Source organism: Rhinopithecus roxellana, chromosome 20, assembly GCF_007565055.1.
Source record: "Rhinopithecus roxellana isolate Shanxi Qingling chromosome 20, ASM756505v1, whole genome shotgun sequence".
Classification (NCBI taxonomy): Eukaryota; Metazoa; Chordata; class Mammalia; order Primates; family Cercopithecidae; genus Rhinopithecus; species Rhinopithecus roxellana.
In genome coordinates, this window is record NC_044568.1 from 814,840 (window position 1) to 837,019 (window position 22,180).

The following is a 22,180-nucleotide window of genomic DNA, read 5'->3' on the forward strand; positions in this document are numbered from 1 at the left end:
GGTCACACAGCTAATCAACAGTGGCACACGCTGTAGAATCCAGGCAGCTCAGCTGCAGAGCTTGTACCACAAATCCCCCCATCCTGGAAGGAAATAAATGAACCTTCATTGAGAATATACCTTGTGCCGTCCCCTGGTGCTGTGCATCCACACGTGACATCTCATTTAGATTTTGTAGCACTCATGTGCCATTGGTGGACTTAGATCCTTTGTGGTTATGGAAACTTAGGTTCGTAGGGATGAGATACCAAGGCGACTGCAATCTCTGTGGACACCAGTTAAAGCTTTATTGTAAAATTCCATGCCTGTGGGGGAATCACAGGCTGTGGGAGTCAGGGGGGCATGTACAGGAAGATATGGCATGAAAGGTGTTGCGAAGGAAGAATCAGTGGGATTTAGCAACTGACTGAATGGCGGGGGTGAGGAAAGCGGGGGAGGCTTTCTCCTGGAACAGTGAGATGAATGACAAACACACATGTAACTGCACTGTGTGAGTTGAGGGTGTGGGCTCTAGAGGAAGACAAACTGGTTTCAAATACAAGTGTTAAAACGGACTAGCTGAACAACCTTGGGCAAATTACTTCTCTCCGAGCATCGGTGTCCCTGTTGATATAATGAGGACCCAAGACAGGAGGATTGCTTGAGGTCAGGAGTTTGAAACTAGCCTGGGCAACATAGTGAGATCCTGTCTCTAGAAAAAAACTTAAAAAATTAGCCAGGCATGGTGATGCATGCCTGTAGTCCCCTCTACTCAGGAGGCTGAGGCCAGAGGATCACTTGAGCCCAGGAGTTTGCGGCTGCAGTGAGCTGTGATTGCACCATTGCGCTCCAGCCTGGGCAACAGAGCAAGACTTTGTCTCTATAAAAGATATGTTGAGAATCATAGCACCTTCCTCACAGGACTGTGATGAGGCTCAGGTTAAGCACGGGTATGAAAGCCCTTTGCAAACTCAATAGCATGACCTACATAACCCTGTGAGTCACTCCTCTTAGTGCTAGTGAGACCAGCCATTGGGCAGACATGGTGACCGGAACTTTCTGTCTTCGATCATGGAAACAATTCAGGAAATTGCCTGGGGGAACCCCACTTCATCTTGGGCACTTGGCAGAGTTTAATGTGGATAAGCCTGTGGGTCAGCTTTGACCTAGGAGGAAAGAGGAGTTCTCCCAGCAGCTGTAGAGCAAAATCTGCATGCCATTGGCTCCAACTCCAACGCCCTTTTCCACCAAGCAGTTTGCATGTGTTGTCTTATTTGAGCTGCACAACCTTATTTAAGTAGGTACTGTTGGCCGGGCGCGGTGGCTCAAGCCTGTAATCCCAGCACTTTGGGAGGCCGAGACGGGCGGATCACGAGGTCAGGAGATCGAGACCATCCTGGCTAACACCGTGAAACCCCGTCTCTACTAAAAAATACAAAAAACTAGCCGGGCGAGGTGGTGGCGGCTGTAGTCCCAGCTACCCGGGAGGCTGAGACAGGAGAATGGCGTGAACCCGGGAGGCAGAGCTTGCAGTGAGCTGAGATCTGGCCACAGCACTCCAGCCTGGGTGACAGAGCGAGACTCCGTCTCAAAAAAAAAAAAAAAAAAAAAAAAAAAAAAAAGTAGGTACTGTTATAAAATAAGGCTCAGAGAAGTGGAGACACTGAGCTAATCTCCTTCAGCTTATAGTTGGTAAAATGAGCATTCAAACCAAGGTCCACCTGTTTCCAGAAACTTAGCCTGTAATTCTTGTAGGTGATGGGCTTCTCATTTCTTTTCCCACCACAGATATCTGCAGCTAGTGCTATAATTTCTATCCCAGATTGACACGGATTTAAGGGCAAAGGTTGCTTCCTAAGAATGTCAGTTTTCCACTATAGACCCCAGGAAGAATTGTGTACAAGAGGGGAATCAACTCCAAACAGAAAAGAATATATATATCTTTTGATGATTTAATTTAGTCCTCTTTGAAATGCAATGAGTAAATTTTAGTGGTTGGAGTAAACCACTAAAATTTGGGAGTTAGGGGTGAAATGCAGTGTGAAGCAGAGTTGAGATCTCAGTGCTTTTCCTGGAGCAGAAACCTCCAAGAGGGCCCCTGTCACCCAAGCTTTTGGCTACAGTCTACTCCTTCCATCTGGGATTAACCAGGCATTTCTTATTCTTGCTGATCTAGTGTTTCTTATTGCTGCTGTAACAAATTACCACAAATTTCCTGGTCTAAAATGGCACACATTTATGATCTTATACTTCTAGATGTTGACATTCTGAACAGCAGGTCTTCCGGGGCTGAAATCGAGGTGTCAGCAGGGCTGCATTCCTTCTGGAGGCTCTAGGGGACAATCTGTTTCTTACCTTTTCTAGAGGCCACCCACATTCCTTGGCTTGCGTTCCCTTCCAGAAATGGCATGACTCCAACCTCTGCTTCCATCATCATGTCTTATCCTCTGACTCCGACTCTTTTCCCTCCCTCCTGTAAGGACCCCAGTGATCACACTGGGCTCATCCAGATATTCTAGTATAACCCCTTTTCTCAAGATGCTTAATTTAATCACATCTGCAAAGTCAATTTTGTTGTGTAAGTAATACATTCACATGTCCCAGGATTAGGACATGGATATCTGGTGGTGGTGGAAGGGGGTTGGGGGTCAGGAGTAGGAACATTATTCTGCCTATACAGCTGGCAGGTGGCCTTTCTTGTTTTCTTTTCTTTCCTTTTCTTTATTTTATTTTTTATTTTTTGAGTCAGGGTCTCCCTCTGTTGCCCAGGCTGGAGTGCAGTGGTACCAACACAGCTCACTGCAGCTTTGACTTCCCAGCCTCCCAGGTTCAAGCAATCCCCCCCACTCAGCTTCCCAAGTAGCTGGAACCACAGGTGCACACCACCACACCCGGTTAATTTTTAAAAGTTTTTGGAGATGGAGTCTTGCCGTGTTGCCCAGTATGGTCTTCAACTCCTGGGCTCAAGCAATCCTCCTGCCTTGACCTCCCAAAGTGTTAGGATTATAGGTGTGAGCCACTGCATTTGGCTGCAAGTGGCCTTTCTGATCTTGCCTGTAATAAGGGAGGGTGGGAAGTGGATAGAGCCTGAGACATCTTTTTCATTCTCTGCTGGAGCTGAGTAGCAATTTCCCCTTTTAAACAGGTCAAGCGTGCAGTCCCCTGTCTGGCTTTCAGACATTTTCATTGCTCACCTGGCCCCTAAGCATTTGAGTTTCAGACCCCATTGTGTAGTTCTAGTAAAACCTTGCTGTAGACTGGGGTCAGAGGGCTGCAGGCTTTCAACTTTGTAGAGCAAGGAGTTACTGAATAAACTATGAAGCATCTGGAGATTCTGGGCTCTTAACTGGGTACCTGTTTGAAAGTAGGGTCTAGTACATTTTTTCAGCAGCTCAGTAAATGTTGCCTCTTCTTTAAAAAATAACAAAAAACAAAAACTGGTCTTACTCTGAATTTGCCAAATAGAAATGAGGGGGTGTTTATTTGTGCCACAAAAGGATTTGATTTCTTTAAATAGGCAGCCCTACTATTTTCTTCTAAGTGTTTTAGTTAATGGGAAATTAGATTTGCACAACTTTTCAGAAACACACTGTGTAAAGGAATTACCTGCACCAGAAACTCATCAGGTTTTTCAAAGTCTGTTCTCAGCTTCTCTGCAGATCATGCTGGGGTTCACTTGGCTTATTGATTCTGCCTCACTGGGGATGGACTATTCATTTCTGTGGGTAATTGGAAGGCTGCCTAAAGTGACCTTGTCAATGGTTGGATTGACAAATATTCATGCTGCTGGAATGTTGGGGGATCAGCCAGGAGCTACGTCTACCATTAAGTTGGTTATGTTTTCTCCTTTTTCTATGACTGATAATATTCATTTTTTGGTTCATTCATTCACCAAACATTTATTTACTGAATATCAGTTTTGTACCAGGAATTGTGGTAGACACTAGAAGACAAGAGATGAGCTATCTTTACCCCTTCTGTCTCCAAAGGGGATAAAGATGAATAAGATAATAACTGATTTTTTTTTTTTTTTGAGACAGTCTTGCTCTGTCACCCAGGCTGGAGTGCAGTGGCGTGATCTCGGCTCATTGCAGCCTCTGCCTCCCAGGTTCCAGTGATTCTCCTGCCTCGGTCTCCTAGGTAGCTGGAATTACAGGGGCCCGCCACCACACCTAGCTAATTTTTGTATTTTTTAAAGAGAATAACTGATATTTTGGATGTTTGGAAGAAAGGTTGTAGAATAAAGCAGCTACTTGAAAATGGGGGAAAGTACTTTCCTAAATAGTTCTGGGTTAAAGAATAAATTACAACTATACTAATAGACCTCTTAGAAACTTGATACGATGATGGGACTAAATATGAAACATAGGATACAGCCAAAACTGTACTTGAAAGAAAAGTTTTCAGCTATAACATCTTTAAATGTTTAATGAAGAGGAATGGGAATAAATTAATTGAGGAGTCAATTCAAGAAGCTTTAAAAAGAACAGTGGATAATATTAACTGACATTTGTAGAATAGTCGTGATATGGTTGGCATGGTTCTGAGCATGGAATAACTCATTTAGTTCAGACAACACCACTGTGATGTGGGTCCTGTTTTCGCTGTCATATTCCAGAGAGGAAACCAAAGTACAGGAAGATGAGGTGGTATACCTAGTCTTAGAGTTTGCAAATGATAGACACGGGATGTACACCTGGCCATCAGACTCCAGAATTCACATTCGCAACCAATAAGTAATACAAATACAAGTAAGCAATACAATCACAGGCACATAGAACAAAAAAGTTAAAGTACCAATTAATAAAGAAGAATAAAACCAGATAGAGTTGATAAATATAATCATAATCTGCTTCTTTAATGTCATAGAATGATAAAAATAGACAAGAAAGAACACAAACTTCTGGAAAAAAAATGAGAGACTACCTAACGATACAATATGAAGAAAGAAAGAGAAAAGGTGTAATATCATAAGAGATAAGATGCTACAATTTAAACACGTTGAGAAGAACACTGTGGATAATTTCCAAGGAAAATATACATTCCAAAAGTTAGTTTGAGTAGAGGTGGAAAACTTTCCTGTGTGGTTGAAGTGTAGAGAGGGAGAAGGAGGTGAAGCTGGGGAAAGCTCAGGGATGGGGCGAGACTATGCTGTCATCCCTTTACTTTCCATGTTGAATAAAAGGGAAAGTTAAACATGGAAATATGACAAAGGGGAAAGAGAGAATAATAAAAGTATTATTTGGGGTAATATGGTTTTCTATCTGGAAAACTCAAAGGAAGCAACTAAAACCCCACAAAAGCTATTTGAGTTTTTAAAAAAATGCTTTAAAAGAAATATGCTAAAAATCTATTGCTTTCCTATTGTTTTTATTTGTTTGTTTGTTTTGTGTTTTGAGATGGAGTCTCACTCTGTTGCCCAGGCTCAAGTGCAGTGGCATGATCTTGGCTCACTTCAACCTCCACCTCCCAGGTTCAAGCACTCTCCTGCCTCAGCCTTCCGAGTAGCTGGGACTGCTATGGGAACCTACCACCATGCCCAGCTAAGTTTTGTATTTTAAGTAGAGACAGGGTTTCACCATGTTGGCCAGGCTGGTCTCGAACTCCTGGCCTCAAGTGATCTGTCTGCCTCATCCTCCGAAAGTGCTGGGATTACAGGCGTGAGCCACCGCGCACAGCTATTTGCTTTCCTATTTTTAAACAATGACCAGTTGGGAAACAAAATGAAAACGTGTCAAATTTACAATAGCATACAAAAGATTCCCTTAGACAATACTAAAGGGAAAATGTGTAGGACTTGTATGGAAAAAATAGGAGTTCAACAAGGGGACAATCATTTCCTGATGGAAAGACTCATTGTTGTCAAGGCGTCAATTATCTTGAATTTAATTTCTAAATTTAACACAATTTCAATCAAAGTCCCAATCATTTTTTGGAGGCTGGGGGTTGACTGAATACAATCCCAATAAAAATTCCATTGGTATTTTTAAAATCTTGATAAACTGATTCTAAAGTTTACTTGGAAGAATAAATATGCAGTGATAGCCAAGAAAATGTTGAAAATAAGGATAATGAGGGAGGACTTGCCCTGCCAAGATATAACATATTACAGAGCTACTATAATTAAAGCCCATATTGCTATACTAGAAGACAGATCAGTGGCACAGAATACAAGGCGCAAAGACAGACCCCAGTGTATATAATTATTAAACATATAATAAAGTTGGCATTTGAAATCAGTGGGGAAGGGATGAATTATTCAATAAAGGCTGCTGGGACAATTGGTTACCTCTTTGGGAAAAAGTGGCAAATTGGATTCCCATTTCACATCAGATTCCAAGAAATTACGCATGGATCACAGAGTTTAAAGTGGAAATGATGCCATATAAAAGTACAAAAAAACTCCAAAGAGAAATATTTATATGACCTTGGAGCATGAAGAAGGCTGTTTGAGGTGTACTGGGACTATCTTCCTTTGTCCAGTTTTCCCTTTTAGTGGTTTAAAAGGAATACATAGTAGTTTTTATATTTTTATTTATGTACTTACTTTTGAAACAGGGTCTCATTATGCCACCCAGGCTGGAGTGCAGTGGTGCAGTCATGGCTCACTGCAGCCCCAACTTCCTGGGCTCAAGTCCCCACCTCAGCCTCCGGAGTAGCTGGACTACAGGCGTGCACCACCATGTCTGGCTAATCTTTGACTTTTTGTAGGGGTGGGGTCTCACTATGTTGCGCAGGTTGGTCTCAAACTCCTGGGCTCAAGTGATTCTCCTGCCTTGACGTCCCAAAGTGCTGGGATTACAGATGTGAGCCACCACACCCAGTTCCTATTCTTATTTTTAATCCTTAATTGTTAACACATATATTTAAACTTATAATGCCCTATATGCAATTTCTCAATATCTATAATATTTTGAGGAATATAAGACTCAGCACATTTTAATCTTGTAACCCTCCTGCAACTCCCATTTCTTATGACTTGGGTTTTCTCTACTGCTCTATCTCTTCCTCTGTTGAAAACTTTACATATTACAGAAAAAATTAAACATATATAAAAGTAACAGATTAGTATAATGCATCCTCATGTGTGCATCACCCAGTTCAATAATGACCCATCATGATTGATTTCTTTTTCATCTGTAATCCTCCCCTTTCTATCCCCACCTTAGCATACTGAATTATTTTAAATTATTTTATTCATAAAGATTTTAATGTATCCTCAAAGATAAGGATTCTGTAACCAAAAAAAGACCATTATCACACTAAATATTTTTAATTCCCTAATGTCGGTAACAATAATTCCCTAATGTCATCAGAAAGTAAGTATATCCATTTCCCTGATCGCCTTATCATTTTTTAAAACTATTGGTTTTTTTCCAATTAGAATCCAAACAAGGTCCACATGTTAAATTTAGTTGATACGGGTTGATAGGTGCAGCAAACCACCATGGCACATGTATACCTATGTAACAAACCTGAACGTTCTGCACGTGTATCCCAGAACTTATAAAATGAAAAAATTAGTTGATACGTTTCTTGAAATATATGTTTCTCCTCTTATTTTCTCCCCACTTGCAGTCCCCTCTTATAGTTTATTTGTTGAAGACACCATATTGGTTGCCTTTTTTTCTACATTCTGGGTATTTGTAGGGGGTGGTGGTTGCTGATCGCATCCCTGTGGTGTCATTTAATATGTTCCTCTATGACTTGTATTTTCTGTAAATCTGTAGTTGCATCAAGAGACTTGAACCAGTCATGTTTGATTGTTTGACAAGTGTGCTTCATAGGTAGTGAAGTGAGCTTTTCTCTGTAGGCAAGTGGTATCTTTTTGTGACCTTAGCAACCATAGATGATTGTCACCCAGACTCATTGTGTCACTATGGATGGCCTTGAGGTTTCCTGTTCTGTTTTCATTTACTAAGTATGCACTTTAGAAAGGCTCTGAGCTGGTCCCTGAAGCATGGCACTCGTCCTCCAGAAACCCACAGTCTTGAGGTTGTAAAAGAAGATTTGAACACCAAGACTGCAAAAGATGATTTGAACAACAACAAAAAAAAAAACAGTTTTATTTTGGATACATTCTTTCATTGTACCTCCGCCAGAGTGATATAACCTCCAAATAGGGGAGCCATAGCCTAGATGCATTAAATTCACACCAATTCAAATACATGTATGTATGTATTTGCTTGCAAACTACTGAAGCGACAATGTAAACGTTGCTGCCTATTTTCCCACTCTTCTATTAGATTGACATTGCTTTTGGTGAGATGGGGCGTGAGTCCACCATCCTGTTCCCTCTGTTTCCGCATGACCCTCATCGTATGAACACCTCTCTTAAGTGTGATTCTATGATTTAGAGATACATATTTCTTATGCATTATGCACCTAAACACAAGCCAACTACTTCATCTGGCACCTGATCCAAGAAACAACATTCTGTTCCAAAATCAATAGAAGACCAGGCACTTTAAGGGATCTTCAAGGGAGTGTAATTTTGAGCATATGGAATCTTTCTAACCCTAGCTAACTTTAGAAGTTTAACTCCTATGCAAGATGAAACATCTATGTACCCAAGAGTTTGACTTCCAGCAAAGGACAAGCTGAAGAAGCTGACATTATTGTTTATTTTGGCATAAAGGCTTTACTTGTTGGTGATGTTCAAGTTTAATGATCTCTTCCTTCCTTTCTCTCTCTTCCTCCTCTCCGCTTTCCTTCTTCCCTTCCTCCCACCCTGATTTTCTCTTTTGCAGTTTGCTGCTTTGTGGTGCACAAGCGGTGCCATGAATTTGTCACATTCTCCTGCCCTGGCGCTGACAAGGGTCCAGCCTCTGATGTAAGTAATGAGCATCGATCACTTTTCTCTGTCCACAGTCAATACTGCCTTGTGGTTAAATGTGAGTGAGCATTCTTAGACGAGTAAGTGCAGAAGATCTCACTCTAAGGCATGTGGTGGTCCCTATAGCTTTTGAGACAGTTTTCCTTTTAGTGGAAAACAAAACGAAACAAAACATTTTGAGAGAGGGTGTGGCTGGATAGGAAACCAGTTAGTTGGTCTACTATGAGTTTGCTAATGTCTTTACTTTGAAAGGTGGAGCACGGAGGGTGATAGGCAGGGGCCTACTTGGTAGTGTGGCTGCAAAAAGGTAATTTTGGTGGTACCTTACAGTGCACATTATAGCACTTTGTTAGGGTGTTCTTTATTATTATTATTATTATTATTATTATTATTATTATTATTATTTTGAGATGGAGTCTCTCTCTGTCTCCCAGGCTGGAGTGCAGTGGTGCGATCTCAGCTCACTGCAAGTTCTGCCTCCTGAGTTCATGCCATTCTCCTGCCTCAGCCTCCCGAGTAGCTGGGACTACAGGCACCTGCCACCATGCCTGGCTAATTTTTTTTTGTATTTTTGTAGAGACAGGGTTTCACCGTGTTAGCTAGGATGGTCTCAATCTCCTGACCTCGTGATCTGTCTGCCTCGGCTTCCCAAAGTGCTGGGATTACAGGTGTGAGTCACCGTGCCCAGCCTATTATTATTATTATTATTATTATTATTATTATTTTGAGACGGAGTCTCGCTCTGTCGCCCAGGCTGGAGTGCAGTGGCCGGATCTCAGCTCACTGCAAGCTCCGCCTCCCGGGTTCCCGCCATTCTCCTGCCTCAGCCTCCGGAGTAGCTGGGACTACAGGCGCCCGCCACCGCGCCCGGCTAGTTTCTTTTTGGATTTTTTTTAGTAGAGACGGGGTTTCACCGTATTAGCCAGGATGGTCTCGATCTCCTGACCTCATGATCCGCCCGTCTCGGCCTCCCAAAGTGCTGGGATTACAGGCTTGAGCCACCGCGCCCGGCCTATTATTATTTTTTAAGAGACAAAGTCTCTCCATGTTGCCCAGGCTGGTCTCGAATTCCTGGGCTCAAGCAGTCCTCCCGCCTTGGCCTCCCAAAGTGTTGTGATTCCAGGCTTGAACCACTGCACCCTGTTTGTTAAGGTGTTCTTAATATCAGGGACCAAGAATGAGGAGGAAATGAATTTATCCTGCTACCGTGAATCTCAAAATATGACTACTGCTAGTGGGACAAGAGATGCTCATAGGTAAAATGTGCAAAAAATTCGTATTTTAATCATTATAAATGTATTTTACTGTGGATTGGGAAAAACGTATCTAGTAATGGTTTTGCGCTTATGATAAGGATATAGAATTTCCTACCTAAGTAAAGGTATTTAGGTTAAACAAAAGATAAATTGATTTGAGGACAATATTAAGTGAATGACAGTAAGGGTGATAAAAGGATATGGCAAAAGTTTTGGTACAAATGTGTTTTAAGTTTAGGATACATTGTTGATTGGCCTACCCAGCAGCCATTCACAGACTTCATCCTTCTGGCAGAGGCTACCTCTCGTGCTGGAAGCTGAAAATGCTTGATACTTCCTTTCCCCGGCTCTCCTGTAGCTGCTGAATGAGAATGTGACCCAATTCTGCTAATGGAAACTGAGGGGAAGACCTGGGAAAGAGTCTAAGAAAGATTTTTCCTTTCTGATAAGAGAGAAACATCCCTTCCCTTGTCCTCTTGGGCATTTTTGTGCAAGGTTATATGCTTGGAGTTGTGGCAGCCCTTTTGGGTCAATGAGGGACATATTGCCGACATCCTGAGCATGACAGAGTGGAAGATTTAAAAGAAGCATGGGTCCGTGATGATGCTGATGAGCTGCTGAGACCACTCACAGTCCTTTTATCCCCAAGCTGGATAGATGGGATAAGAAGCTTTTTTTTTTTTTTTTTTTTTTTTTTTTTTTTTTTTTTGGCAAAGTCTTATTGTTTGAGGCCTTCTTTTTTATTTTTGTTTTTTTCTCTTTTGAGATAGAGTCTTGCTGTGTTGCCCAGGCCAGAGTGTGGTGGCACGATCATGTCTCTCTTACTGCAGCTTAACCTCCCTGGCTCAAGCAACCTTCCACTTCAGCCTCCCAAGTAGCTGGATCTACAACTGGATGCCACCACACCTGGCGAATTTTTTATTTCTTTGTAAAGATAGGTTTTCCCTATGTTGCCCAGGCTGGTCTCGAATTCCTGGGCTGATGCCCTCCTCCTACCTTGGCCTCCCAAAGTGCTAGAATTACAGGCATGAGTCACCATGCCTGACCCTGGGGGCATTCTTTTACATGCACCTGAAACTGTCCTAGCTGAGAAGGCTTTCTACCATTCACAGTCTTTCATTGCCCAATAATGAACTACATTCAGCATACCCCAATGCAGCCATCACCTCTAGTTCTCTTACTTTGTTCCTGCTTTGATTCCTCTTCCTGAAATTTCTCGCATTGGCTTTGTCTCCATCATTGGTCCTGTTACCCACTTAGACTTGACAGCTGACAGCTTGCCCAAAGTGAGTAGTCACTATCTTCTGTCATTGAATTTCTTTAGCTCCTGCTGGTCTTCTGCAAATGGTCATCTGCCAATTTGCTGCAAACTGGGATGGGAGGTGTGTGTGTGTGTGTGTGTGTGTGTGTGTGTGTGTATGTGTGGAGTGGGGGGGGATATCTGTTGCCATAGCAACACAAAGATGCTGGAGCATATGTTGGATATTCTTTGCTTGGAAAATGTGGTAATTGAGGTTAAGAACTCCAAGAAACATGGAACAACTAAAGTCCTTGAAAATCTGTTTGCAAAGACAAAGTTTGAGACTGTCACGTTCTGTCAGATCCTATGCCCTAGCCCTTGTAGTGCATTTCTTCTCTCCTCCCTAGCAAAACAGGCAGGCAAGTCTGGGGAGACTGCCTGACTCCAGTATGCAGCTCTGAGTGTTCATGCAGACTGAAGCTTGATACTCAACTTGCAGCCAAGAAGATGGTGTTTCCAATATTCTATGTATCTGCTGAATGTTTCTGTTGCCTAAGACAGAAACTCAGCTCAAACTGACTTACATGAAAAGGAAAATTTTTGGTCCTTGAAATTGAAAAGGCTTAAGGGTTGACCTGGCTTGAGGCACAGTGAATCAAAGTTCTAAATAATGTCATCCAGAACTTGTTTCTCCCTTTCTTGGCTTAGCCTTTGTCTGTTTTGATTTTGTTTTCAGGAATGTTTGTCTCCTATGCGAGCATGGTGGCTGCAACACCTTTAATCTTGTGTCTTATCAGTGCTGCAGTGCAGTAACAAGAGCTAAAGTCTCATTAGACCATGAATCATATATTGCCAGAGAATGGGTTATGCTGATTGGCCAGGCCTGGGTATATGCTGCTGTGGTGTGAATGTTTTGTTTCTCGAAACTTATATCCTGAAATCCTAACACCCAAGGTGTGGTGTTAGAAGGTGGGCCCCTTGGGAGGTGGTCAGTTCATGGGGGAAGAGTCCTCATAAATGAGATAGTGCCCCTATAAAAAAAGACCCCAGAGATACCCCTCACCTCTTCTACCATGTGAGGTTGCAACAAGAAGACAGTTGTCTACGAGAAAGTGAGCTCTCACCAGAGACTGAATCTTCCAGTGCTTTGATCTTGTAGTTTGCAGCCTCCAGAACTGTGAGGAATAAATTTATCATTTAAAAACCACTGAGATTTTGGTATTTTGTTACAGCAGCCAGAAGGGACTAGGACAGAAAAATTTTGGCGCTAAGAGTGTATAGAGGAACAAAATTTTAAGGATGGGTTTTCTGAATTGGTTTTGGGGATTTGGCAATTGGCTGCCGAGTCTGATTAGATTTAAGAATGCTAATTACCCTATTTCTAGTAGTAAAGAGAGCAAAGATCGTCCACAGCATGATCTGTTTATAGAGATACACAAATTATCTGCATTGGGTACTCCTAATCAACCATTTATAAGAAGCAAGGAACCAAGTGATTCCATATATGATACCCAAACACTTTTGGAAAACTAAGGCATATAATGACTTGCTTCTAATGTCTCTGGACAAAGTGAAGAAAGAAAAAGATGAACTCAGGGATTTGAATTCCCAGCTCAAAGTGTTTCATAAACGACCTAAGAGCTTGTAGGTGTGCCTTGAAGGAAAGCCTTCTAGCCTGTAGTTGCAGGGCTGAAATTTCTGAAAATTAAATGCACAACTTCATCCTGCAATTGGCTGAGTTACAATGAAAATTGAACTCCCCACCACACAGGGTGTCTGCTGTAAAAGCAAGGGCAAGGACATAGATCAGAAAAGAATGGGATCCTGTGAGGTGGGAAGACTCTGATGAAGACCCTGATGAAGCTGGGGACATTGAGCCTCTAAATTCTGACGAGTCCTTTTTACCAGTGGAATTGGCCTCCTTACCTCCAGCAAAAGTGCCATCCCCACTCAGGGTGGCATTGGCCTTTCCACCTTGTCTAAGGGAACTCACCTGCATTGCCCTAGGAAATAGTAATGGGTTTCTCTGAGGCAGTTCCCATGCCAGACAATGCTGATTCTTCTCAACACCCAATCCCACCACCCCTTCAAGTCCTAGCAGGCTTCTACAGGTGAGATGCACAGTGTGACCCATGGGGAGGTATGCTATACCCCAAAAGAACTATTTGAGTTTTCTAATTTATACAAGTAGAACCATAGGGACTATGCATAGGAATGGATATTAAGGGGGTAGGATATTAAGGTGGAAGTAACATAAATTTGGATCAGACTGAATTTACTGATAAAAGTTCACTAAGCAGAGATTCTGAATGTAATGTTCCAGCTTAAGGAGTTAGGAAGGGCTCTAACAGTTTAGCTGGTTGGCTGAAACATGGATTAAAAGATGGCCTATCCAGAGTGAGTTGGAGATGCCTGACCTCCCCTGGTTTAATGTAGAGGAAAGGATTCAAAGGCTTAGGGAGATTAGAATGCTAGAGTGGATTTGTCATTTAATACCTGCTCACCCATGCTGGGAAGGTCAGACATACCTTTAAGAAAGGTATGTCTTTCTCAATACTTTGAGAAATAAATTTGTGAGAGGAGCCCCAGCATCCTTTAAGAGCTCTGTGATCCCTCTTCTCTATAGACCAAAACTTACAGTGGGAACCACAGCCACTTAATTGGAAAACTTAAATGCAGTGGGAATAATTGGGTCCTGGAGTATCAGGGGCCATTTGGTGGCACTCAACTGTTAAAGGCAAGGTGGGTGCGGTTACCTTAATGGACCGCAGAGTTAAAACAACAATCAGAATAGCCTGACTCATGCAGACCTATGGCACTGCTTAATCATGGTGTTCCTGGAAGTGAAGTAGGTGGGAAGCCTACTAAATTCTTACTTGATCTGTATAAGCAGAAACATTCTAGGTGAAGTGAACAGAAGTCTAACTTGAATCCTAAAAATAGAGAATCATAGCCCCTCAATCCATTCCCAGACTTGAGCCAGTTTATAGACCCAGAACCCTTTGAATGAAGGGGAGGCAAACTTTCCTTGAGAAAGTGATTATACTACTACAAGTTTATCCTGTTAATCTTTCTCCCAGCCTTCCCCAAAGGAACCTACTGCTTTTTATCAGGGTAACTGTGCACTAGAGAAAAGGAAATGATCAGACCTTTTGGGGACTACTGAACACTAGCTCTGAACTGACACTGATTGTAGGAGACCTAAAATGTCACTGTGGCCCTCCGGTCAGAACAGGGGCTTATGGTGGTCAGGTGATCAATAGAATTTTAGCTCAGGTCTGTCTTACAGTGGATCCAGTGGATCCCCAAACCCATCCTGCAGTTATTTCCCCAGTTCCAGAATGGATAATTAGAACAGACATACTTAGCAGTTGGCATAATCCCCACACTGGTTCTCTGACCTGTAGAGTGAGGCCTACTATGATGGGTGAAGCCAAGAGGAAGTCATTAGAACTGCCCCAACCTAGGAAAACAGCCAACCAAGAGCAATACTACATCCTTAGAGGGATAGCAGAGATCAGTGCCATCATCAGTGACTTGAAAGATGCAGAGGTAGTGATTCCCACCGTATCCCTCATTCAGCTCTCTTATTTGGCTTCTGCAGAAGACAGATGAATCTGGAAGAATGACAGTGGATAATCATAAGCTTTACCAAGTGATCACTCCAAGCGTAGCTGCTGTATCAAATGTGGTTTCATTGGTTGAGCAAATTAATACATCCTCTGGTAGCTAGTATGTAGCTGTTGATTTATCAAATGCCCTTTTCTCCATCTCTGTCCATAAGACCCACCAGAGCAGTTTTATTTCAGCTGGTAAGGCTAGCAATACACTTTCACAGTTCTACTTCAGGGGTATATCAACTCTTCAGTCCTATGTTATAATTTAGTTTGCAGGGATCTTGATCATTTTTTTCCTTCCACAAGCTATGACAATGGTCCTTTACATTGATGACATTATGCTGATTTGTCCTAGTGAATGAGAAGTAGCAACTACTCTAGACATTGGTAAGACATTTGTGTGTTAGAGGATGGGAAATCAACTAAAATTTAGGGACCTTCTTCCTTAGTGAAATTTCTAGGGGTCAGTGGTGTGTGGCGTGTTGAGATACCCCTTCTAACATGAAGGATAAGTTGTCGCATCTGGGCCCTTCTACATCCAAGAAAGAGACAGATGGCCTTCTGGGCCTACTTGGATTTTGGAGGCGATACATTCCTCATTTGAGTGTGTTATGCTGGCCTATTTACAAAGGGGCCCCAAGAGCTTCTGATTTTCAGTAGGGCCCAGAACAGTAGAAGGCTCTGCAACAGGTCCAGACTGCTGTGCAAGCTACTTTGCCACTTGAGCCATATGACCCAGCAAATCCAGTGGTGGTTGATCAGTGGCAGAGAGGGATGCTGTGTGGGGCCTTTGGCAAGCCTCTATAGGTGAATTGCAGCACAGACATTTAAGATTTTGAAATATGGTCCTGCCATAATCCGCAGATAACTAGTTTCCTATTAAGAGACAGCTCTTGGCCTGCTACTGGGCCTTCGTGGAAACTGACCATTTGACCATGGGCCACTAAATTGCCATATGACCTGAATTGCTCATCATGAACTAGGTCTTATCTAAACCACTGAGCCATAAAGTTGGGCATGCACAGCAGCACTTCATCATCAAATGGAAGTGGTATGTATGTGATCAAGCCTGAGCAGGCTCTAAAGGCACAAGTACGATACATGAAGAAATGGCTCGGATGCCCATACTCCCGACTCTTGCTACCCTGTCTTCTCTCTCCCAACTTGCACCTTTGGGCTCATGAGGAGTTAGTTCCCTGTGATCAGTTGACAGAGGAAGAGAAGACTAGGGCCCATTTTACAGATGTTTCTGCATGGTGTGCAGACAGCACCCAGAAGTGGACAGCTACAGCACTGTAGTCCCTTCAGGACATCCCTGAGGGACAATAGTGAAGGGAAATCTTCCCAGTGGGCAGAATTTCGGGCGGTGCACCTGGTTGTGCCCTTTGCTTGGGAGGAGAAGTGGCCATACATGTGACTATATCCTGATTCATGGGCTGTAGCCAATTATTTTACTGGATGGGCAGGGACTTGGATGGAATATGATTGAAAAAATTGGTGACAAAAAAGTGTGGAGATGAGGTGTGTGGATAAACATCTCTGAGTGGGCAATAAACATGAAAATATTTGTGTCCCAGGTGAATGCTTACCAAAGGGTGACCTCAGCAGTGGAGGATTTTAATAATTGACTGGATAGAATGACCCGTTATTTGGATACCAGGGAGCCTCTTTCCTCAGACACCCTGTTATCACCCAATGGGCTCATGAACAAAGTGGCCATGGTGGCAGGGATGGAGGTTATGCATGGGCTCAGCAGCATAGACTTCCACTCACCAAGGCTGACCTGGCTACGGCCACCACTGAGTGCTCAATCTGCCAGCAGCAGAGACCAACACTGAGTTCCTGATATGGCACCATGCCTAGGGGTCATCAGCCAGCTACCTGGCGGCAGGTTGATTACATTGGACCGCTTCCATTATGGAAGAGGCAGTATTTTATCCTTATGGAAATAAACATGCTGGGTACAGATTTGCTTCCCTGCATACAGTGCTTCTACTGAAACTGCCATTCAAGGACCTAAAGCACGCTTTATTCACTGTTATGAAATTCCACACCACATTGTGTCTGATGAAAGAAATCACTTCAAAGCCAAAGAAGTGGGCAATGAACTCACACTCATGGAATTCACTGGTCTTACCATGTTCCCCATCATTCTGAAGCAGCTGGCTTGATAGAATGGTGGAATGGCCTTTTGAAGACTCAGTTATGTTGCCAGCTAGGTAGCAACACCTTGCAGGACTGGGCAAGATTCTCCAGAAGGCTGTATATGCTCTGCATCAGCATCTAGTATTTGGTGCTTTTTCTCTGATAGCCAGAAATTTATGGATCTGGGAATCAAGGAAGTAGAATGAGAGTGGTACCATTCATTACCCCTAGTAATTTTACCACCAGCAAAACTTTTGCTTTCTTTTCCCATGACTTTATCTCTCCCAGCATGGAGGTCTTAGTTTCAGAGGGAGGAATACTTCCAGCAAGAGACAGAACAATGATTCTATTGATAGTTAAGACTACCACCCAGCCACTTTGGGGTTCTCATGCCTCTGAGTTAACAGGCCAAGAAAGAAGTTATGAAGTTGGCGGGGGTGATTGATTTGGACTACTAAGGGGAAATTGGACACTACTCTACAATGGAGAAAAGGAAAAATGTGTCTGAATACAGGAGATCCCTAAAGGCATCTCTTAGTATTACCATGACCTATCATTAAGATAAATGAAAAACTACAACAACTCAATACAGGCAAAACTATGAATGGCCCAGACCCTTTAAGAATGATGGTTTGGGTCATCCTGCCAGGTGAGGAACCACCACCAGCTGAGGTGCCCACTGAAGGTAAAGGGAATACAGAATAGGTAGCAGAAGAAAGTAGTTACAAATACCAGCTATGACCATGTAACCAGTTACAGAAACAAGGACTGTGATTGGCATGAGTACTTCCTCATTATTTTGTTATGGATATGTTTGTGTGTATATATACATATGGTGAGCAAATGTCTTTGTTTTCTTTGCTCTTTTAGTTCTTTATCATGTAACGTAAGATGTATTGACTTTATATCAGTATTTAAGTAATGTTAATTTTATATCTTAGTATTTAAGTTATAGGATACCAGGACAAGAGGAATCATTACTCAAGGACTTCATCTCCTTTTCTGGGGAAGGGATTATTGCATTTTCAGTTGTACAAAGTCTAATTGTATCACATCAGGTGGAATTATGTCCTTGTTATTCTTTATTTGGAGGTTCTTTATTTAAGGAGGTATTTATGGATGCCAAGTTGAGAAAGGTGGACTTGTGATGGTTAATTTTGCACATGCAGTTAACCTTGACTGGGCTAAGGGGTACCCAGATAGCTTGTAATACATGATTTCTGGGCATGTCTGTGAGGGTATTTTCAGGAGAAATTATCATTTGAATCAGTAGACTGAGTAGAAAAATTGCCTTCATTGACATAGTCAGGCATCATCTAATCTGTTGAGGACCCAAATAGAACAAAAAGCCAGAAGAGGGGTAAAGTCACTCTCTCTTTTTGAGCTGGAACATTAATTTTTTCCCGCCGTTGGGTGTTGGTGCTCCAGGTTCTCAGTCCTTCGTACCTGGGCCAGGACATACTCCATTGGCACCTCTGGTTTTGAGGTCTTTGGGCTCAGATTTAGAACATTGGACTAAATTATACCCCTGGCTTTCTTGGTTCTCTGGCTTGCAGATGGAAGACTGTAGGACTTCTTGGCTTCCATAATTATGTACACCAATTCACGTTATTGGTTCTTTTTCTCTGGAGAACGCTGACTAATACACTATGTCTACACCTGTAGATGAGGGCCTGTGTGCCCATTCCATGGACTGAGAGTGAGGAAGAGGTAGTTTCTCTGAGGAAGGCTAGAGAAACTTGTGTCCTGGTTAAAATCACAGATTATGGAGCCATAATTCTAGGCTCAGATCTGTGTGACCTTGGACAAATTACTTAAATCCATTTATGCCTTAGATTCCTCAGCTAAAAACTGAGTAAAATAATAGTTTCTACTTGATAGCATTATTTTGAGTATCAAATACATAGATATCTGTAAAAGCACTTAGGACAGTGTCTGGTGCATGGCAAGGGCTATATATGTGATGATGATGATGATGATGACGACAATGATAATGAATAACAATGCACACATGCTGGGCAGCCAGCAAGGACAGGTGTCTTGTCAGACAGACCAGGAAAGGGTGAGGAATGAGCAGGTTCTCTGTCTGCCACCTGGCAGTCCTTCCTAGAAGTGTGTAGACTCTGTAAGTGGCATGAGACCCCTCTCTGTATGAATGAAGGAGTGCAGCCATTCATTGCCTTGAGCGTGAGGAGAGCAGGAAGTACTCCCTGCAGCCAGCATGCATAGGATTTGGCAGCCTACCTGAAATGACTCTATCTCTGGATACGGTTCCAAAACGGTTGGTTGGCACCAAGGATGATGAATTGGTTCAGACACCTGAATTGGCTTGACTCAGTTCATTGACCTTTTCCTGCTCATGGTTGGAGGCATGATTAAAGACCTAGCCACACCTGCTTGCCCACCTGGCCAGACTCTCCTTTAGCTGCCCCTGATACTCATGCAGGTATGGAGGGGTGCCCTCTCCTTCTGCATGACCTTGGAGGAACTGGTGTGCAGCAAGTTCATGAAGCAGAAACACACAGGCGGTGACCTTGGACAAGGCTCCTTCCACGATAATGGATGTGCTTGGATGCCTCCTCTACCCTCTGCTCTTCCAAGCCGAGTCTGAACCAGGGAATATTATGGATATTAGTAGAGTTTTGTGTTGTTGGCATTATCCTACAGATATGTTCACATCATATCATATTGAGGCAATTTTATGAACCAGGCACTGTACCGTGAACCTAGCTACTGAGCCAACCATTCAATACTGATGAGAATGGACAACATTTCTGGGCACTCACCATTGGAGGACCACAAAGTGTGGCAGAGTTCACGGATGATACTCCTGGTCATCCACAGTCATCCTCCTGGTTCTTGGTCTCACCAGGTAGGAAATCCTCAATTCATCTGTCTCTCATACCTCTTAGAGAGACCAGGTCTCTGGTACTGTCATAAGCATTACTTAGGGACATTATAGGTTACTCAGCACTTGGAATACTGACCACATACACAGCCTCCTGTGACATCTTAGAACAAGGAACAGAGGAGTTGTCTCTGAGGGTTGGGACTACAGTGAGTCAAGTGAGGTACTTGCCCTGGGCACAGTTTAAGGGGTTCTTGTCCATATCTGGGGATAGCTGGTTGGTTGGCTGGTGGGTGGATTATCTACGATGGCCGTTTTCACATGACTGGCAACAAGCAGGTTGTCGGCCTGTGTGCTTTGGCTCTCATCCATGTGGCCTCATCCTCCTTCCAATTGGCTAGCTCTGGCTTGTTCACATGGTTGTTTCCAGGCTCCATGAAGAGCAAGAGAGCATCCCCCAGTGCTTTTTAAGCCTTTGTATCACGTTTGTTAATGTCCCACTAAACAAAGCTAGTCTCCTGGCCAAGTCCAGTTTCAAGTGGTAGAAAAATAGATTCCAGTGCCTCATTGGAGAGGAAGAATCTGTGGTTAATCTATTGGAGATCCTGTTAACCCAAGAGGCCACAGCAGAACAGAACCCCTGGAGACCATCACACTGGACTTTATAAAAATCTGCATGTTATAGTGCGATTCAGAGTCATAGATGGCCTCATCAAAAGAATGCACCTAATTTATTCCCTGCCTCAATCGCCGGTGGACTTAACCACCTCTAGCTACAACTGGTTAATGTGGCAGTATATTGTATCATGTCAGTGGTGGTTAAGTGTATGGACTCTGAAATCAGACATACCTGAATTTGAGTCCTGACTCTGCCCAGACACTCATTGGGAAAACTTGTGCATGTCGTTCGACTTCTCTATGCCCTAGTTTCCTTATATATAAAATAGGATATTAGTACCAACCACATAAGTTTATAGTGATAATTTTAAAAATATTTAAAATGAGAAAGAGTTCACAAACAAAAGACAAATGAATTTCAAAGCCCTTACATGAAAGCGCTTGGTAAAGTGCATAGAAAGCCCTTGGTACAAGTAACTAAGGCCATTTCCACTGCTCCACCTAGGTCCATAATCAAGAATATACTGATAATTCTCTACATTCTTCCACCCAGAGCATGCCCTTATGAGGTGATTATGGTTTCCATTTCCATTACTTCACACAAACCTCAAATTCTGTGATGCAATGCTAAGAACTCACACTTTGAAGCCTGAAAACATTGGTGTCAAATTCCAAATGGTCTCTGAGAAAATAACTTTAAGTTCTGTGACTCTTAGTTTGTATCTTTAAAATAGAGAAAATAATACCTAAATAAAGGGTTTTTTTTTTTTTTTTTTTTTTTTTTTGTAACTGTTCAATAGGAGACTGCTTGAACCACACCTAGAATAGTGTCTGGCACAAAGAAGGCACTCAATACATGGTTTTAAAATCATTATTAATGTCTGGAGGGGTCTCTCCTGCTCTATAAGGGATACAGGTGACCCTCTGACTTACCAAGAAATAATAGCTAATAATAATAGCTAACTTTATTGACCAGGGGCTCTGGGCAGGCGGTACAAAAGGACTCTTTGTCTGGTTTGTCTAAAGATACTTTTTTTTAACATTTTATGGCTTTAGAAATAATTTCTTATCATTTATAGTCAAGGTACTGAGTAAAACCCACTGTTAGGTCCTGTGCTCTCCTAATTCCATCACTAAATCAGGTCCATTAAAGATGGTGGACACTAATGTTGACCTTATCCTTTTGCTCAAGTCTCACTTTGTGAAAAGATAGATGAAAAATATAAACTTGTTAAATCTTGAAGATTTGATAAAATGGAAATGAAAGTATTAAATGTATATATACATTAAAGTGTATGTAAATAAGAACATGTGTGAAACTCTGGTTGAAATGGATGATTTTCTCGTAAAATTGTCAGTTTGGCTCAAAAAAATATTACAAACCAGAATAGGCAAATAACCAAGAAAGAAATGAAAACATTATTCAAGGACCTTTTCTTCTCCTAAGACCCCAGACAGATGGGTTTCATGGGTAAAAATTTTAAACTTTAGAGCGATGAAGAATTTCTGTTCATTTAAAATTGTATCTGATTACAAAGAAGAAATAAAGCTTTACAGTTTTTTTTTTTTTTTAAATGAAAGTGACAGAAATCCAGCTCAAATTAGCGGTAGGAAAAAAGGGCCCATTGACTCCTGAGAAGG

The 22,180-nt window shown here is 42.3% G+C and overlaps 1 protein-coding gene across 2 annotated transcripts in view; it reads left to right on the plus strand.

Annotated features, from left to right (window-relative positions):
- PRKCB (protein kinase C beta) overlaps positions 1-22,180 on the plus strand; it is a 392,285-nt gene that overhangs the window by 144,162 nt on the left and 225,943 nt on the right. For both annotated transcript variants that reach the window (XM_030924982.1, XM_030924983.1), the window contains exon 3: positions 8,730-8,812. In XM_030924982.1, the coding sequence (XP_030780842.1) occupies positions 8,730-8,812 (83 nt within the window). The remainder of the gene's footprint in view (positions 1-8,729; positions 8,813-22,180) is intronic.